The sequence below is a fragment of the Rhagoletis zephyria genome, unplaced genomic scaffold (assembly GCF_001687245.7).
Source record: "Rhagoletis zephyria isolate East Lansing unplaced genomic scaffold, Rhagoletis_zephyria_1.1 Rzeph_scaffold_07208, whole genome shotgun sequence".
Taxonomy (NCBI): Eukaryota; Metazoa; Arthropoda; class Insecta; order Diptera; family Tephritidae; genus Rhagoletis; species Rhagoletis zephyria.
Genome location: NW_016164291.1, coordinates 436 through 17,060, shown reverse-complemented (window position 1 = coordinate 17,060; position 16,625 = coordinate 436). Strand labels below are relative to the sequence as shown.

The 16,625-nt window shown below is 36.3% G+C and overlaps 2 protein-coding genes across 2 annotated transcripts; both read left to right on the top strand.

The window, feature by feature from the left end:
* Window positions 1–12,160: 12,160 nt before the first annotated feature.
* Window positions 12,161–13,348, top strand: LOC108373989 (uncharacterized). The gene is made up of 2 exons (XM_017629936.1): window positions 12,161–12,802; window positions 13,114–13,348. Exons 1-2 carry the CDS (start codon window positions 12,285–12,287, stop codon window positions 13,178–13,180), a joined length of 585 nt encoding a protein of 194 aa, XP_017485425.1. The 5' UTR covers window positions 12,161–12,284; the 3' UTR covers window positions 13,181–13,348.
* A 1,656-nt stretch (window positions 13,349–15,004) lies between these two features.
* LOC108373988 (uncharacterized) lies at window positions 15,005–16,104 on the top strand. Its single transcript, XM_017629935.1, has 2 exons — window positions 15,005–15,558; window positions 15,870–16,104. Exons 1-2 carry the CDS (start codon window positions 15,041–15,043, stop codon window positions 15,934–15,936), a joined length of 585 nt encoding a protein of 194 aa, XP_017485424.1. The 5' UTR covers window positions 15,005–15,040; the 3' UTR covers window positions 15,937–16,104.
* The last annotated feature ends 521 nt before the right edge of the window (window positions 16,105–16,625 follow it).

The window sequence follows — 16,625 nt, the reverse complement described above, 5'->3', positions numbered from 1 at the left end:
GTCCGCAAAGCCACAAGTGCCGTACGCTACTGCACCAGGGCTATCGGTAAAAACTGCCGTGGTAAGACCTATTCTTTTTTACGGGGTAGTAGTTTGGTGGGATTCTCTCAATAAAAAGGTGAACTCTAAGAAAATGGTCAAAGTTTAGCGAGTGGCTTCTCTACTGATAACAGGAGCCATGAAAACAACAGCCAGAAAAGCGCTCAGAACGCTACTAGCATTTCTCCCGATGGATCTATATGCAAAAAATATGACATGTTGTACCGTTATTAGGCTCAACGCGACCAATAAATGGACGCATCCACATATCGGTCACTGCAACCTTACCGACCTTAGTCAGTTTCCTACAGCCGATTACATTCCTCCCACTCGCACTTTCAAGGCCATGTTCACAACACTTTGTCCCTCAAGGGAGGAATGGTCGATGGACGCAGTCAGGAAAAGCGGATCCATCCATGTCTACACGGACGGATCGAAGCTCGAAGAAAGAGTAGGTGGTGGGGTCTATTCGAAACAGTTAGGCATAGCATTCAGCTTCCGCCTACCAGATTACTGCAGTGTTTTTCAGGCGGAACTGATGGCTATCTCAAAAGCCGCATCACTGGCTAAGTGTGATACGATTCCTAGTCATGATTTCTACATCTTTACTGACAACCAGGCGGCAGTAAAATGTCTTGGAAATATGTCGCTGACTTTAAAAGTAGTAGCTCAATGCCGCCGATCTCTCAAAATGATGGCTGAGACATTCAGCGCGCACGTTGTCTGGGTACCTGGCCATTGCGACATTCAGGGAAACTGCAAGGCTGACGAACTCGCGTGTCATGGAACGACATTGCCTGATACATGATACATGATGACATAGCCCGCCACGAACGCTCAACGCACCAAATTTTCTACTTAATTTAAGGAGGTAGCACATTCGCATAGTGACTGGAGTTCTCACCGGGCATTGTATGATCGGATTACACGCAGCTGGATGGGCGCACCCTGGAACGACTAGTGCAGAAGCTGCATGGATGTAGACGAAGAGGAGACCATCCCACGTCTTCTCTGTCAATGCCCCGCTCTGTCAAAATGGAGGGCAAAAGATCTCGGGAGCTATTTCTTTGACCATCTCGATGACCTCAAAGAGGGGGACGGCAGACGCCTTTTCACATTCTTGCTAAGCAGCAAATGGTTTACAGGGGACGGTGAAAATTAAAAAAACCGTCATGCGGTATCACAAAGGACCCTGAAACCAAGTGAGTCCTACTTCTGGACTGCCGCCCAACCTAACCTAACATCTAATTATTTTTTATATTGCATATATACACTCCAATGTTCGCGGTCGCCCCGCTGTTGGTGATAGTAAACCTCCGAGTGTAATGTCATGAAAACAGCTTCTCATAAAAATACAATTGCCGTTCGGAGTCAGCATAAAACTGCCCTTCCCCCTTGTGTGACAAAATCAAGGCGCACTCCCCATACCAAAGGAGAAGCTAGGCTAAACACTAACATATTGTGTAAGCGCCAATTAGAGCTGGGATACTATCGATAGTAATATCGATAGTATCGATAGTTGAAAACTGTCGCCACTTTAGGTAGTTTTTGAAAACTATCGATGTCGGTTTTAGCAAGACTTCACAATGTCTCTTCTTTACATCTCTACACATTACATTACTTTTTTTATGCAAGAAAGTTCACAACACAGTCGGCAAAAAAAAAATTTAAGTCATTGGGATTTTTAGCAACTATAAGCTTACACTGAGTTATAGTAAAATTTAATAAGCTATAAAACTTCTTACACAAAATTGTTATAGAAATTCGAATTAAAAAGCTTGAATTTGTAATTATTTAGTAGTTTGTTATGTTTTTTAAAACTTTTATTAAAAATTAGTAGACACTAAATAAAGAAAAAATAGTCAAAAGTGCTAAACAAAGTTGTTGTGCTTTTATTTTGAGCAGTACTATATTTTGATAAGCGCCTCCGTATTTGATCTCAGTTGAACTTTTCTAAGTAAGAGTTGTCAATTTAAACGAATATCTTTTATTTTGTTTGTTTTGTAGTATTTTAAATGCACTTTTATAGGCAATTTCACTTCTTTGCACTTCAAAAGGGACAAACAAAATCCGAATTTAATTTTGCCATATATAGCATTTTCAGTTTAAATGAAACTTTTTTCAAATTAAATGAAACCTTTTTCAGGTTAAGCGAAACCGTTTACAAGTTAATTGAAACCTTTTTCAGATGAAGCGAAACCTTTTTCAAATTAAATGAAACCTTTTTCGGATTCAATGAAATTTTATTTAAATTAAATGAAACTTTTTTCAGATTCAATGAAGCTTTATTCAAACCAAATGAAACTTTTTTCAAATTAAATGAAACTTTATTCAAGTTAAGTATTAAACATTTTTAAATTAAGGATCAGGAAATCAACTTAACCTATTAAGAGCCGTTTTCACCATGTCAGGCTAACACTGTTATGCATACTTGGCATTGCTTGAGAGTTGTAACATAAGGAATTTGTTAAATGAGCTTCGCGTGTAAGCTGTTACCCAACGCACAGCATTACATACGTAGAAGTCTGTTGGTTTTTGATTTCTACGTAAAAACACGTACGTAACAGAGCCGTTACTCCCAGTTATACATCGTTATCGACGTTATCGACGCCATACTTATATCAAAGAGTCGATAACGCCGATTATGATGTTTAACTGGGAGAACATTTTTACTGTTGCTACACGAATTCAAAGCTGTCAACTATTATTTTCTTAAGGGAGAAGAGGGAAATAAAGTACAAATACTCTCCCTTCTCACTCACTCGCTTAAGCGAANTTAAATGCACTTTTATAGGCAATTTCACTTCTTTGCACTTCAAAAGGGACAAACAAAATCCGAATTTAATTTTGCCATATATAGCATTTTCAGTTTAAATGAAACTTTTTTCAAATTAAATGAAACCTTTTTCAGGTTAAGCGAAACCGTTTACAAGTTAATTGAAACCTTTTTCAGATGAAGCGAAACCTTTTTCAAATTAAATGAAACCTTTTTCGGATTCAATGAAATTTTATTTAAATTAAATGAAACTTTTTTCAGATTCAATGAAGCTTTATTCAAACCAAATGAAACTTTTTTCAAATTAAATGAAACTTTATTCAAGTTAAGTATTAAACATTTTTAAATTAAGGATCAGGAAATCAACTTAACCTATTAAGAGCCGTTTTCACCATGTCAGGCTAACACTGTTATGCATACTTGGCATTGCTTGAGAGTTGTAACATAAGGAATTTGTTAAATGAGCTTCGCGTGTAAGCTGTTACCCAACGCACAGCATTACATACGTAGAAGTCTGTTGGTTTTTGATTTCTACGTAAAAACACGTACGTAACAGAGCCGTTACTCCCAGTTATACATCGTTATCGACGTTATCGACGCCATACTTATATCAAAGAGTCGATAACGCCGATTATGATGTTTAACTGGGAGAACATTTTTACTGTTGCTACACGAATTCAAAGCTGTCAACTATTATTTTCTTAAGGGAGAAGAGGGAAATAAAGTACAAATACTCTCCCTTCTCACTCACTCGCTTAAGCGAAATGTAAAATTTGGCATTTGCATAACAATTGTCTAGTTATTTTCTTTTAACTTAAACAAACTCTATGGATAAGAGCACAGTCTAATCACGGCAACATTTAACTTCGGTTCAAGAAAAATTTTGACATGTCCCATTTCTCTTTTCCTTTTCACATCATCCTTTACATGTACTCCCGAAAACAGAGATATTTAAAGTTTTATAAAATGAATAAATTATATGATTTGCCTAGTTACCAAAACCCCTCGAAAATCCCAACAAACCAACCAACCTACCAAAGCCTTATTTTAGGAAATAAAACTACCAATTTTGGTCCAATTGGACCGAAACGGCAACACTGTATTCAACATGCCTTGACCGTAAGGGAGAGCAACACGTAACAGCTAATTCAAAGTAATCCAAAAAAGAAGTTTCATTTCATTTGAATAAAGTTTCATTTAATTTCAAAAAAGTTTCATTTAATTTGAATAAAGTTTCATTGAATCTGAAAAAGGTCTCGTTTAATTTGAATAAAGTTTCACTGAATCTGAAAAAGGTTTCATTTAATTTGAAAAAGGTTTCGCTTAACATGAAAAAGCTTTCATTTAAAACCAAGCTTAATTTGAAAATGGTTTCATTTAAACTGAAAATGCTATAAAAAACAAATTCAGATTTTGCCTGTCGCTATTCAAGGGGATGTAAGTGTATGTATATATATTATATATAACAGGCGCATAAATTAATAAGTTTGTTTTTTTATTATAAGAAGTTCTTTTTGATGCACTAAAATTAAAAAAAAATATACAATTTCTTTAATTTACAAAGTAATTTATAAATTTTATAAATTTATTAATTATTTAATTTTCAAGCAATTGAGCGTTTCAACTCTATCGATAGTATCCCAACTCTAGCGCCAATCTCTATATCGTCGTTTAAAGTACAAAAGCGCCGTTCGAGGTTCTGCAAAACCCCGTAACTGACATTTGTGCCAAAAAAGATATTTGCTCACCGGAAGCTCCTATCATCATGTATACAAAAATTTCGATACTTAGACATAAGAAGAGATAATAAAGTTTAAAAGAGAGAACAGTTTTGAATTTTGAGAAGTTTTATTCTCTCCAAAAAATTTAGGAGACCTCACATACGAGGTTTTGCATTTTCTTGATACGCGGTTTTGTTCTTTATACGGCGATATGTAGAAGTATTGCATAAATACTTTTTAGTTTATTGAAGAAAACAATGGTTGTACAAGTAAGACAATAATCTTTTAAGAGCACATCAACTTAAATTAGTGACATAATATTTTTTAAATAAATTTATAATAAGATACTTAAGACTAACAAGAATAATCGAGATATGTAAGCTTTTAGAGTAAAATAAGATATAGAGATTAGCAACGAAGATAATAAAATAGGGAGAGATGAGAGAATTGCAAACGATTTATCAAAATCACACCAACTATGTAGACTTAAAGTAACTATATAACTATGATCAACTTGTAGTTGCTCCTACTTAGACCAGATTTAACGGATTCAGGAATGATGTCCTAAAGTCTTACAGCGTTGATAAAAAACAACCCCGACGATGTAAGTAGTTATACTTCGGGATTATCAGATTGCGACATCTTTTTGATTTCGTTGGATTTAGCTTCTCATACAAATACATTCCATTCTAAAAAATTATAAATAAATATGCAGTTCCTAGCAGAACGATAATCGTTAATGCTACACCCCAGAATTTTATTTTTCCACTGAAATATGTGGTCGAACTTTTTTAGACTATACACATAACAAGTAACATTATTAAAGAGAACATTAACTTTGTGGGAGGAAGCTGAATCAAGTTTGCTGTAGACAAGTTCTGAATAAGTTATAAGGGGCACGATGAGCTGTTGGGCTAACTTTCGCCTAGTTTCCAATGGCGTAAATGAAGCGGATATTCTCAACCTTCGCAAAACAGAATACACACTGCTGACAACACTATTAACATGGTCTGAACAGGTCAACTTAGAGTTGATAACAAGGCCTAAATTTTTGATCTTATTAACAAGCATTAGCACACTATTACCAATAAACAAATCTGGTATATTTTCAACATTCACTACGCTATTACATATTGGCAACACAAAGGACTTAGACGCATTTAGATAGTTATCGCTTGCCCACTGCGATATAGCAGACAAATCACTATTTATTCTAAAACACAAATCCTCCACAAGACCAACACGACTAGACAAATACAATTGAATATCATCGGCATACGCATGAATATTAACATACTTACATGCTGAGAATACATCATTGACGAATAGACTGAACAAAAGAGGACCTAGTAGAGACCCCTACGGAACACCAGCCGAAGTAGCTTTAAAAATGGAGAAATCATTTTTCCCCTTCACTTTTTGAAATCGACCTTCAAGATAACTCATCATAAGTTTTATTGCACAATCCGAGAATCCAAAGAAGTGTTTTAATTTTTTACATAACAAATCATGACTAACCATGTCAAAAGCCTTTGAGAAGTCTAATAGGCATAGGAGAGATAAGTCATTGTTGTCAAATTGTATTCTAATGTCGTCAAGTATTTTCATCATTGCAGTAGAGCAGCTGTGCTTCGGTCTAAACCCGGACTGCAGTGGGGATAGCAATTTATTTTTCTGGATGAATGATGAAATCTGTTCCGCCATCAAGGACTCACATACTTTCGCTAAAGCTGGTAATATGCTGATCGGCCTATAATCACTAGGATTAATGGGCGTAGTCTTCTTTGCAACTGGTAGTATGATGGCTTTTTTCCAATGCGCAGGAAANTCTGAATAAGTTATAAGGGGCACGATGAGCTGTTGGGCTAACTTTCGCCTAGTTTCCAATGGCGTAAATGAAGCGGATATTCTCAACCTTCGCAAAACAGAATACACACTGCTGACAACACTATTAACATGGTCTGAACAGGTCAACTTAGAGTTGATAACAAGGCCTAAATTTTTGATCTTATTAACAAGCATTAGCACACTATTACCAATAAACAAATCTGGTATATTTTCAACATTCACTACGCTATTACATATTGGCAACACAAAGGACTTAGACGCATTTAGATAGTTATCGCTTGCCCACTGCGATATAGCAGACAAATCACTATTTATTCTAAAACACAAATCCTCCACAAGACCAACACGACTAGACAAATACAATTGAATATCATCGGCATACGCATGAATATTAACATACTTACATGCTGAGAATACATCATTGACGAATAGACTGAACAAAAGAGGACCTAGTAGAGACCCCTACGGAACACCAGCCGAAGTAGCTTTAAAAATGGAGAAATCATTTTTCCCCTTCACTTTTTGAAATCGACCTTCAAGATAACTCATCATAAGTTTTATTGCACAATCCGAGAATCCAAAGAAGTGTTTTAATTTTTTACATAACAAATCATGACTAACCATGTCAAAAGCCTTTGAGAAGTCTAATAGGCATAGGAGAGATAAGTCATTGTTGTCAAATTGTATTCTAATGTCGTCAAGTATTTTCATCATTGCAGTAGAGCAGCTGTGCTTCGGTCTAAACCCGGACTGCAGTGGGGATAGCAATTTATTTTTCTGGATGAATGATGAAATCTGTTCCGCCATCAAGGACTCACATACTTTCGCTAAAGCTGGTAATATGCTGATCGGCCTATAATCACTAGGATTAATGGGCGTAGTCTTCTTTGCAACTGGTAGTATGATGGCTTTTTTCCAATGCGCAGGAAAACATTATGTCGTGAAGCAATGATTAATGATGTGGGTAACGACGCGCAATATGAATGGAAGAACTAATTTCACAAATTTCAAGGAAATTCCATCATCACCAATAGCTTCAGATTTAATACCCCATATGGCTCTAACAACATCACCTTTACTTACTTCCACAAACTGAAACTTCTCTTCCAAGGTGGTATCAACCCAGAGAGCTTTCGAAGTGTGAGGTGCACCTATGTTAATACTCGCAACTGTAAATAACTCATTTAGTATAAAAGGATCTAAATCACATTCAGACTTCAAATTTCCATGCACTTTCAAGTTTTTTAAGTTTCGCCATAAATATTTAGAAGGAAGTGATGGGTCCAATTTAGCGCCACGGTATTTCCTTTTTGCTTGCTTGGTAAGTGAAGAAGCTTTATTTCGAGCATCTTTATACTGACACCAGGTGAAGTCAGTCATTTGCCTTCTCCATTTTGCATATAGCCTGTTGCGAGTTCTTATTGCCGCATGTACTCTTTGGGTGAACCAAGGGCAAGATGGATTGGTTGCTTGAGCCATACGAAGAGGAATATGATTTTCAAAAATATTTGTCAAGTTGTTATTAGAAAAGTTTTTCGTCCACTGAATCACAATACTAACAGTCATTCCAATTCACACTTCAGAGGCTTTGACATAGCTCATTCATATTTACAGACTTATAGTCACGATACATAAATGTGTTTCTAACAGAGGGACGATTAAACATAATATTTATTGAACAAAAAATCAGCTCGTGGTCAGATATACAGAATAATTGGACATGGTTGAGACTAGATGTAATAAAATAATCCAAGAGGCTGGGGTTACAATTAGCAAATTTCGTCGGTACAGATTTATTAACTATGGAAAGACCCGTGGCGGTAACATGATCAAGTAGTTGATCAGAATAGTTGTCGCTTTGGAGTAGGTTCACATTGAAATCACCACAAATCACATAAATTTCATAGTCAATTAGATACACAGACAGTTCAACAAAAAATGGGTCTAATAAACTACACTTCCGGGGATTATACACACACGCCACTAAAATGCTTGTTACTCCATCAGAGACTTCATCTATAATGAACTCAGTACACGAGTTGAAAGATTCAGCGAATAGACGTACTTTTATAGATGCTTTACTATATATCATGATAAAAACATAACAAGGTAAAACCATTGAGAGGCAGTCTGACGTTTGCCAACAATATAATTTTAAAATCAAAACTCAAACACACACACACATTCTCATTTTCAATCTCAAACAACAACAATTGTGAACAATTTAATTTTTTTATTTTCAATTTTATATGATTTTAAAATGTTGGCAAACGTCAGAAAAAATCATGGCCGACGAAATGAGAGAATGAATTTACCTTGTAATGTTTTTATCATGCTATATATTGCAACACCACCCCCCTTTCAGAGTTTCGATCATGACGAAGAAGATTATAGCCTGGAATGCTGTAGAATAAATCAAGGACAGAGGGGCAGAACCAGGTTTGCGTAACACAAATTACATCAACCAAGGATCCCTCAAAACGTGCCTAACGTAGTCCAGTTTATCACCACTAAGGCTTCGCGCATTGAAAGGAACCACGTTAAGGCCTGAAGTCTGCCTACACAGTATATCTACTAACAGCTTGTGGTTTTTACCAACACCGAAGACATTTTTGTTAACTGGGTTTACAATTATTAGGCTGAGTAAGAAAGGGGACAACTACAAGTACATGTATACATTTTAGATAGAAGCCAGTGTGGATTTTATATTTCGCAATAGAATGAAGAGAGTAAACATTTAGAGAGAGACAGTGAGAAATACAAAGCAGAGTACTTATTAACCTAGTATATATAAAAATAAACGTATATGTAAGGTGTAAATAAGTTTGACATGCACACGGTAGTCATGCACCTTTTGCCGCAACGATTTAAATTTCATCTCTGTTGGACACTTTCATTGATTCGCCTTGTTTTTGAAGTCGCACATAAATATTACCACGAAAAGAGAAAGCAGAAAATATACGCTTCTGCATCTTCAGCTGCAATGCGAACTGAAGTAGCTCGCGATTATTTTTCGTCAGGCTTTCGTGAATGTATATGCGCTCATCTGTATGACGACCGATGGCACGCAGTATTCGCCAGGCCCATAAATAGTGGTGGACGATCGCCCGCAGAGACCAGCTTGATGACGATAGGTGAGCTCTGCTTGTTGTTGTTGCTCTACTTGTTGTTATTATGCACACGGAATACAGCACGAATGGGGGCGCATTTGTTTGAACAGCTTTGCAAATATCATTGAATACATCGCTCAGCTTTTCGTCATGAGTTTGCGATATACCATTAATTATTAAGTCATTAGCAACGGAGATATTATCATATTCTCCAACTCTTGAACTTAATAGATACAACTCTTTCCTGAGCTCCGCTACCTGAATACACTCACGCTCTGTTTTCGCTACGCGATCTTCCTTCTTTGTTACTTTCATCTTGACAGTTTGCACATCAGCAGCCATCTCACCAAACCTCTGCATCATTCTATCTTCAAACTCCTTCATACGTGTTGTCAGCTGACTGACCACACCATCTATCTTTGATTCAGTTCGTAAAATCCATGAAGAAGGTGAACTGTCACTGGTTTTCGCATTATTCAGTAGTGCTGGTGTCGTTGGGGGCGATTGGTGGACAATGCGTATGTTCCTGGTCCGCTTGTTCATGTTCGCAGATCAGTAACTCTCTAAAGGCTTCAAAACTCACCAATAGATGGCGCTCACAGCTATTGTATGAATAACACCGATAGATGTCGCTCCAGCTAAAGTTTGAATAATTCCTGACCCGAGAGTAGCTGATAAGGAGCACCTGATGAAAGCGGTGTGGAAGTAAACACAGTAACTGGAACAGCAACAATAATAACCTTTTTTGTTTCTGCTGTTTATGCTTGCTTGCCTTTGTTTTGCTTTTCGTTGTTTAAAACAAATTATTATTGGCAAATATTTTGCTTGTTCACTTTCTGCGATCGTTTCCTCTATTCAACCAGAATAATTTATTAGTCTATAAACTTTTCAGCACTTTTTAGAAATATTAAATGAAATAATCTCAGGAGCGAAATTACAGGCGACCGCACAGTACGAAGTGTAAAGTTCCTTTTCAAGCATAAAATCCATTGAGAATCATAGGGATGATTTCTATTTATGCCAAACGTTTTTAATATGAAAGACGAAAACCGTAAACAAGCAATTTCTGAACAAAGAACTGTTTATCCACAAAGATGTTTGAATGGAAGCATTACACATTTAAAAAAATAGCAATCCACAAGGTTTTATTGGCAGTAGGTCTTTTTAAAGCACATTAAAGAAAAAAATATTCAAGTTTCGAAGTTAGCACAAAATAAAATTTTTTTTTTTGTTGTTTACAAACAAATACTTGCCAAGTTTATAAGTCAAAATTGTTAAATACATATCGCCTTCATTCATTTCTGCATAGAGGTGGTGCTTCTTTTATAGGAAAAATCATACGGTTTATGAACAGATTCATACCATGTAAATGCAACATTATTTACGTTGGCGGCACCTTTAAACCATAAAAACTATTAACCTTTCTTAAAAACTATTGTGACTACCAATAATAAAAAACTTATGATTTAAGTTTTTAAAACAACTCCTTTTTGAGTAGTCGACCTTCGACCGCGTTTCAAACTACCAACTCTAGCCGTACCAATATCTCAGCTACGCTATTACCCACAGTGTTAAGTCTTAGTTAGTCTAGACTTAACTTTATTTAACTTACCGTAAGAAATCATCAATGATTACTCAACACGCCAACTTAAAGCTCCACCCAGAATTGCAGCGGACGACCGTAAAGCGGTCGACGGTTAACCGCTGTCAAAATTAAAACTCACAAAGATATATGGAATGGCTCATAATTGCGGCGGCAGCGTTTTAACCGCCGACGTTTTTCGGTTGACTTAAAATTATTTCTATTTTTACCACTCAGCGGGGACGGCACAATATTGATTGAGATTTGATTGGTGCAATGTATATTCTTTTCACACGTTTTCCAATGTTTTCATCCATTTTTGTTTACAGAAAATCTACATACAGTCACGAACCGAAAAAATATTTTATTTTAATAATTTTTAAATCAAAATGACAACTGATGGAAGCCGTCGTGTGCCGCAATTGTATTTACTCTGACGGATTCCACTGCTGCAACTGTACAGCTGTTCACTTTCCGCCGACCGCTTTACCGTCGCCCGCTGTAATTCTGGGTAGAGCTTAAGCCAGAGGCAGAAATATTTTGTTTTTGTGTTTTCTTTTTCAGCTGTTTGATAGTTTGTTTAAAATGCCACATCAAAAAAATTCATGCACACAGAAAACTACAACTTTTACATGAAGTCGGGCAACTTTTACATGAAGTCGGACAAAGGAAACAAAGTCGTAATCATAGGAAAACAGCAGTATGAGGAAAGAATGAAAACATCAATAGAAGAAGACACCTTAATAGTTTCCCGAAAGTCGCCGCTTAATTCTATGCGTAAAGATGCTAAAACCGCCACCGATACTATTTGCCAAGCGTTTGAAGTTAATAAATATCGTTTGTTAGTATCGAACCCCTCCGTTCCTCTGATGTATGGACTTCCCAAAGTCCATAAACGGGGAAACAAAATGCGGAAAATTGTTTCCAACATAAATTCACCACTTTCCAATATTTCCCGTTGGTTAGTGAACGATTTAAAAAAATATGGTTCATTTGATGGCTTTTCTGTGAAAAACACATTTGATTTTGTGGATAAAATTCGCGACATTGAAATTAAGAATGACGAAATTATGACTTCCTTCGACGTTGAGGCGCTTTTCCCATCGATTCCAATCGACATCGCTATTAAGGCGATCAAAAAGCACCTCTTAAAATTTAATTTGCCTGAGGACCAATTAAATGCATACATCGTAGCGATCAATAGCTGTATGAAACACAATTGCTTCCAATTCCGAGACGTTTATTACAAGAACAACTCCGGCTGTAGCATGGGTAACAGTCTGTCGCCATACGTAGCAGAAGCGTTCATGTGCAATTTTGAATCGGAACTAAAAAGTGAAGGTGTTTTGCCACGAATTTGGCATCGATATGTCGACGATACTTTTGCTATTATAAAAATATCCGACATAGATAAAATACTGGAAACATTAAACAATCGTTATCCGAGTATTAAATTTACCTTTGAAAAAGAAGACGAAACAACACACTCCCTTCCTTTTCTTGATGTACTGATTAAGCGACAAGGAAGGAGAATTGAATTCGGTGTTTATCGGAAACCAACATCAACAGACCGATACATAACAAGCGATTCCTTTTGCACATATCAACAAAAAATTGCTTCGTTTAATTCTATGGTGTTTAGACTTTGCTCTTTGCCACTGTCTGCAGAAAGCTACATGAAAGAATATATGCAAATAAAACACATAGCGGACATAAATGGCTTCAAAACGTCACTCATCGATCAGCTGATAACCAAGCACTCGAATCGAATAAGACGCAACAAAGAAAGCACACTCTTCTCGCAAAACAGCATCGCACAATCGTCTCAATTACATCGCGTTTCCTTACCTTTCGCTCCTGCCATCACCAACACATTAAAACATACCTTAGAAAAATCAAACTTGCAAATCGTACACCCGAACAACAATAAACTGAGATTCGCGCTTGGTTCAACGAAAGACAAATTGCCGATAGAAGATCAAAGTGGAGTATACGAAGTAACTTGTTCGCATTGCGAATGCAAATACATTGGACAAACAAGGAGGGCGCTGCGTGCCCGAATCGAGGAACACTTACGTGCCGTACGGCTGAAAAAGATGGATAATGCTATCGCAGCGCATGCATTTGATTTAAATAATTCTCGCCCACATAACACAATATCTATGGCAGAAAACGTTCGATTACTTAAACACGTAAAAAACCCAGCAAAATTAGATGCCTATGAATCCCTTTTCATCGCTACTAATGATAATTTAATGAATTTAGAACCCGGAGCAATTGAATCTCTTTTATTTAATTGTATAAAAAAGTAAAATATTTGTTTACATGTTTGTTCAGAACCTCCACTTGTCGCTTTGTTTATTTTTGTAATGCCATTTGCGCTTTCACACTTATGTTTGTATGTATGTATAGTTGTAAGCGTCTAATAAGTTTCCATTACACTGTCTACTTTTGTCTTTTTTGATTAGTGTTCACTTGACGCTGGCTGATGATGGTTGCTCAGTTGCCAACCGAAATGCATCGGTAGAAAATAAACAAAAAAAAAAAAATTTGATTTACAAAATTAAATTGAGTTTTTATTTACGATATTTGCGGTCAAAAAAGGTTAAAAAATAAAATTTATAAAAAATTTGAATAATAAGACCACAAGCAGACTCTAAATTTAGTGATTAAATTACTAGAACTGTTTCAAACAATGTCTACCAAACGTGAAAAGAGTCAATTCACTCGTCTTTTGACAAAAATCAAAAAAACGAAAGCGGACATTCTTTTTCTGAAGGATTGTAAGCAACATAAAGTGATTCCCAGTTTCATCAAAGTAAAATGCAGTGTTCACAATTCTAGAACCGAAAGGGTTATTAGACATGCAGAAAGTCAATGGTTAAAACTCGAAATTCAGCACCATTATAGTTCATTGGACAAAATGGAATTACAGCTCTACAACCTACATCTAAATATGACTAAAGGCATCGACGACATCCAATTTCATGAATTTAACCATTTTCATATTACATCGATTTCGAGATGTGACGCCGTTTTCAACAAAAAGCGAAAGACGCAGAACCAAAAACTAGAAAAATTGTTATCTTCTCGATCAATAACCACACACACACCATCAGTGAAGCCGGTTCCAGGCTTAGTTGTGAACATGTCTAATGAAAGTTTTGATGATGATGAGATGGAGTTGTTAAATAGGGGGCTAAACTTCACAGTGAAGCCAAATAAAGAACCGATTATTGACATAATTGCTGACATCGAATCGGCTATACAGTACAAACCACTTGACGTAAAAAAGAAAATAAGAGATGTTGCATTACCGCTTATCAAAAGTGCACAGCAACAAAAACACACTCATAAAAATGCCTGGCTTAACACACTCAACAAATTGAAGCAACACGACGTTTTTTACATGAAGTCGGACAAAGGAAACAAAGTCGTAATCATGGGAAAACAGCAGTATGAGGAAAGAATGAAAACATCAATAGAAGAAGACAACTTCGTAGTTTCCCGAAAGTCGCCGCTTAATTCTATGCGTAAAGATGCTAAAACCGCTACCGATACTATTTGCCAAGCGTTTGAAGTTAATAAATATCGTTTGTTAGTATCGAACCCCTCCGTTCCTCTGATGTGTGGACTTCCCAAAGTCCATAAACGGGGAAACAAAATGCGGAAAATTGTTTCCAACATAAATTCACCACTTTCCAATATTTCCCGTTGGTTAGTGAACGATTTAAAAAAATATGGTTCATTTGATGGCTTTTCTGTGAAAAACACATTTGATTTTGTGGATAAAATTCGCGACATTGAAATTGAGAATGACGAAATTATGATTTCCTTCGACGTTGAGGCGCTTTTTCCATCGATTCCAATCGACATCGCTATTAAGGCGATCAAAAAGCACCTCTTAAAATTTAATTTTCCTGAGGACCAATTAAATGCATACATCGTAGCGATCAATAGCTGTATGAAACACAATTGCTTCCAATTCCGAGACGTTTATTACAAGAACAACTCCGGCTGTAGCATGGGTAACAGTCTGTCGCCATACGTAGCAGAAGCGTTCATGTGCAATTTTGAATCGGAACTAAAAAGTGAAGGTGTTTTGCCACGAATTTGGCATCGATATGTCGACGATACTTTTGCTATTATAAAAATATCCGACATAGATAAAATACTGGAAACATTAAACAATCGTTATCCGAGTATTAAATTTACCTTTGAAAAAGAAGACGAAACAACACACTCCCTTCCTTTTCTTGATGTACTGATTAAGCGACAAGGAAGGAGAATTGAATTCGGTGTTTATCGGAAACCAACATCAACAGACCGATACATAACAAGCGATTCCTTTTGCACATATCAACAAAAAATTGCTTCGTTTAATTCTATGGTGTTTAGACTTTGCTCTTTGCCACTGTCTGCAGAAAGCTACATGAAAGAATATATGCAAATAAAACACATAGCGGACATAAATGGCTTCAAAACGTCACTCATCGATCAGCTGATAACCAAGCACTCGAATCGAATAAGACGCAACAAAGAAAGCACACTCTTCTCGCAAAACAGCATCGCACAATCGTCTCAATTACATCGCGTTTCCTTACCTTTCGCTCCTGCCATCACCAACACATTAAAACATACCTTAGAAAAATCAAACTTGCAAATCGTACACCCGAACAACAATAAACTGAGATTCGCGCTTGGTTCAACGAAAGACAAATTGCCGATAGAAGATCAAAGTGGAGTATACGAAGTAACTTGTTCGCATTGCGAATGCAAATACATTGGACAAACAAGGAGGGCGCTGCGTGCCCGAATCGAGGAACACTTACGTGCCGTACGGCTGAAAAAGATGGATAATGCTATCGCAGCGCATGCATTTGATTTAAATAATTCTCGCCCACATAACACAATATCTATGGCAGAAAACGTTCGATTACTTAAACACGTAAAAAACCCAGCAAAATTAGATGCCTATGAATCCCTTTTCATCGCTACTAATGATAATTTAATGAATTTAGAACCCGGAGCAATTGAATCTCTTTTATTTAATTGTATAAAAAAGTAAAATATTTGTTTACATGTTTGTTCAGAACCTCCACTTGTCGCTTTGTTTATTTTTGTAATGCCATTTGCGCTTTCACACTTATGTTTGTATGTATGTATAGTTGTAAGCGTCTAATAAGTTTCCATTACACTGTCTACTTTTGTATTTTTTGATTAGTGTTCACTTGACGCTGGCTGATGATGGTTGCTCACTTGCCAACCGAAATGCATCGGTAGAAAATAAACAAAAAAAAATAAATAAAAAAAAAGGTTAAAAAATAAAATTTATAAAAAATTTGAATAATAAGACCACAAGCAGACTCTAAATTTAGTGATTAAATTACTAGAACTGTTTCAAACAATGTTTACCAAACGTGAAAAGAGTCAATTCACTCGTCTTTTGACAAAAATCAAAAAAACGAAAGCGGACATTCTTTCTCAGAAGGATTGTGCAACATAAAGTGATTCCCAGTTTCATCAAAGTAAAATGCAGTGTTCACAAT